At 34.9% G+C, this 4166-nt stretch overlaps 1 protein-coding gene across 1 annotated transcript in view; it reads left to right on the top strand.

The window, feature by feature from the left end:
* The window catches only part of LOC108757436 (nardilysin-like), a 15619-nt gene that overhangs the window by 10101 nt on the left and 1352 nt on the right, over positions 1 to 4166 (top strand). Inside the window, 7 exon segments of the mRNA XM_018501851.1 lie at positions 554 to 667; positions 1068 to 1260; positions 1336 to 1541; positions 1631 to 1801; positions 1884 to 2234; positions 2318 to 2802; positions 3780 to 3936. Of these exon segments, the coding sequence (XP_018357353.1) occupies positions 554 to 667; positions 1068 to 1260; positions 1336 to 1541; positions 1631 to 1801; positions 1884 to 2234; positions 2318 to 2802; positions 3780 to 3936 (1677 nt within the window).

The following is a 4166-nucleotide window of genomic DNA, read 5'->3' as shown; positions in this document are numbered from 1 at the left end:
CCCCTTGTAATCCGTACGAGCGTCCTAAGCCATTAGACGGTCTAATATGTTATTAAAAATACATTGAGATAATAATATCAAAGATGGACTTATAAAATCATAAAAAATAATCTATCTCTTTAAAACTGCGTTCAGAAGCGTATCATAAGCGCAATTGCGTCCATCCATTTTTATCGCTCATCGGACGTGAAAGAATAAAGTATCGCAATGACGATTACAGCGTATTCATCCAGTAAAGTTTGATATCGGATGCGTTTCGTGTTATGCATAAAGCGCTTGATCATTTTGTCTTTCTTTATTATTTTGTGAATAACAAGGATAAATGATGCATCGTGCGTTTCATGCGTAATTCAAAACGCATTCATTATCAGGGGTCCTTGTTTGAAAAACGTGAACTCCTCTATTAATCCTCTGTAAATGTTTATGGATTCGTTTCGAAATGTGTAAACTGTTTAGCAGCCATCTCACTACTGTTTGTGCTTAATGTACCAATTTAACATTCTATATGCAACGCAAGATAAGAAATATAGGTATATATATTTTTTAAACTTAGGCATCTTGTGGCTTATGTGTGGGAGTAGGCAGTTTTAGCGATCCACCGGAAGTTCCAGGTCTGGCACATTTCCTTCAGCGCATAATTTTCATGGGATCCGGAAATCATTCAAATGTATTAAAATATGAAAAAAATTGAAAGAAAAAGGGAAATCAATGTTAAATACACAAAAATAGAACGGTAAAAATATTACAAAGTTAAAATTTATAAAAATTTATAAAATTTATATAACATTGATAATGATCCAACAGGGATCGAAACGTTTGTTTATGTTATATTGTTTATTGCAGGCACATTAAAGTTTTATATTCTGACTAAATGACATATTTATACTGTTTTTTAAAAATTTCTATTTCTAACGACTAACTCTTAGGCTTGTAGCCCTTTTTCTTTCAATTTTTTTTAATTTATTGAGTCTTATTACTATTATATTTTTATTAAAATATGATAAGTGAATTTATCATAAAATACATTTTTTGCACATTTTCATGTTTAAATATCATTGTATTTGCAGGAAAACGGTTTTAATGAATTTATCAGTCTCCATGGTGGCACTACTGATGGCAAAACAGATTGCGAGTGTACAGTGTATTATTTTGATGTATAGGGATATTTATCTGCAGCTCTTGATCGTTTTGTTCAATTATTCATTGAACCCTTGATAAAGAAAGATGACATCACGAGGGAACGAGAGGCTGTACAAAGAGGTATGTAAATCATAATGTAAATCGTAATGTTGTTACTAAAACTTGCGGTTTTTTTAATGTTCCATGTTCGCATAGAGTTTCAATGGAGTACATTTAAGGACAAAAATACAAAGGGAAATTTTTTATCTTTTATCGCACGACCTGATCATCCAGCCAGTAAGTTTCTTCGGGGTAGTTCAATATCTTTAAACAATGATATAGATGATGACAAGTTGTACGAAAAGTTGCACGAATTTAGAAAGCGCCATTATAGCGCGCACAGAATGATGCTAGCTATACAGGTAACTATAATACGTTAAATTTGCGATGAACAACTGATGTCTTATTAAACATAGTTAATTTATAATATAGTACGTACATTCGTTTATAGGCAAGGTTATCACTTTCTACGCTGGAACAATGTGTCACAAAATTTTGTAATACTATACCAAATTACGATCTGCCCCCCGACGATTTTAATAAATTTGAAGATAGCCTTCCATTTGATACTGACGCTTTTAAAAAAATGTATCACATTAAAGTTTGCAAAGATGTCAACCAAGTATGTAACTTGGACAAACAAATTAAAAAAAAATTGTATGCCCTGAACAAATGCATATAAAAATGAAACTTGTCTTTTACAGATACATGTAACATGGGCTTTGCCTTCACTACTTAATTTGTACAGAAGTAAACCATGTAAATATATTTCATGGATTATCGAACATAAAGGAAAAGATTCTTTAACTAGTTATCTACGTAAAAAAATGTGGGGCCTTGATGTGTTTTCTGGTACTTATAATAACGATAATGGTTTCGGATACAACTCTATGTATATTTTATTCGAGATTATAGTAGAACTCACCGATGAGGGAGTGAAACATCAGCGAGACGTTCTAGATGCAGTATTCTCCTTCATCAATTTAGTAAAAAGGACGGGTCCACAAGAAAGTATTTATAATGAACTTATTAAGATTGGAAAAAATAATTTTAGGTAAATCAATTTAAGAATAAATAGATTTGTAGAAAAGAACAATACCATTAAAATACGTAAAATATGCCACTTATGATTGAATTCTTTTTTAGATTTTTTAGTCAACACGATGGTGTGTTCGATATATGTAAGAGTATGCATTTCTATCCGTCGCGTGATTATGTGACCGGAAAATATATTTATTTCGAGTATAACCCAGAAGCTATACAAAAATGTTTGGATTTCTTGGTACCAGAATCGATTAATATAATGATTTTCAATAATGATGTTCGATTGGGTATAGTCGAGAAATTTTCGAAAATACGCTACACGAGTACTGAAATATCGAAAGAATCGATCAAACGCTGGAAATTTATCGAGCCATTGCCTAATTTTCATTTACCATCAAGCAATGAATTTTTTGCCAATAATTTTTCTATCATACCGGTATCAGCAGAAGCTTCGAAATACCCTGTAAAAATACACCAAGATCGTATGTCGGAGATTTGGTTTTGCCCGAAGTTTCATTGGCCGATGTGTCATATAAATCTACATATTGTTTCTCCTATGTCTCGTCGAGTAGCAAAAAAGTAAATAATAGCTTGGACATGTAAAAATATTTATACATTTATAGTAGTACTACTACGTCTACCGCGCGATCTTATATATATACCTATTATAAACTCTAACTTGTAATTATTATGTGTTGTAATTTTTATAAATTAATTTGTTATTAAACTTAATTTATATTTGTTCCGTCGCGATAAATTATCAACCGAGATCGAATCGAGCTATCGAGAACGTGCCAATCACGTGACCGCTCGTCTGCGGCGCACGAGGGCAGTGTGGTCGTGGCGTTGCGTGTTAGCAACAGTGATGCACAGTTAGCAACAGCGTCGGCGTCAGTTAAGTTGTATCGTTGCTGTTCTTCCACGAGTACGGACTACAAGGCGTACAAAGGGAAGTAAAAGGATTGTTATTCCCTCAAATGTCTATGCAAGCTAGACGACGGGAAACTTGATATTGAGCTGAGAAGACAGGTAGGAGAGGTGTTTGCCTATCATAAACGAGCGACGTGAAACGACGTGGTGCGTCGCGGTTTTGATTGCGTGTGGCCTTGTGCCGCCATATTGTCTATCTGTCTATACGGGGCTCGATTACGGTTCGAGCGAGGGACCCGTTTGTCTGTCTGTCTGTCTGTCTATACGGGGCTCGATGACGGCTCGAGCGAAGGACCCGTCTGTCTGTCTGTCTGTCTATACGGGGCTCGATGACGGCTCGAGCTAGGGACCCGTCTGTCTGTCTATCTATACGGGGCTCGATTACGGTTCGAGCGAGGGACCCGTTTGTCTGTCTGTCTGTCTGTCTATACGGGGCTCGATTACGGTTCGAGCGAGGGACCCGTCTGTCTGTCTTTAAGTAAACTTGAGCAACTTGTGACATTCATAAGCGTCAAATAAACCTATGCTTTGTTAAATGAAAAATTGTGATCGTTCCTTCACGGCGGATCCCGCAAGCCCGATTCCCTGTCATTGTTCCTAACCGAACAATATTAATAACATTTCAGTGCAGTTCGCCTGCAAATGTACTGCAATGTAATAAAGTATCTAATACTCGAAGACTTACACCCGGCTGTAACGGCTGGGTTTAGTTATGAAATCGATGTGAATGAACAAGCTACAGGTATTATAATACAAATAAGAGGATTTAACGAAAATCTTCCAGTAAATATACACAAGTTTAAAGCGTATGTTGGCGAAGTTACCTTAATGAAAACTTTTCTCAGAATTTTTCATATAATTTTTCAAAATTTCTATATAAATTTTCAGAATTTTAAAATAATTTTATACCTTTCTGACATTTTTTATACGAATTGGAACACTTCTCAGGAAATCTACGTATACCTTTTCTCAGAATTTTCCATATATGTTTATTATGAAATATTGTAAGATTT

This window comes from Trachymyrmex cornetzi, unplaced genomic scaffold, assembly GCF_001594075.2.
Source record: "Trachymyrmex cornetzi isolate Tcor2-1 unplaced genomic scaffold, Tcor1.1 scaffold143, whole genome shotgun sequence".
Taxonomy (NCBI): Eukaryota; Metazoa; Arthropoda; class Insecta; order Hymenoptera; family Formicidae; genus Trachymyrmex; species Trachymyrmex cornetzi.
Note: the sequence above shows the minus strand (reverse complement) of the source record. Positions and strands in the feature narration are given on the sequence as shown.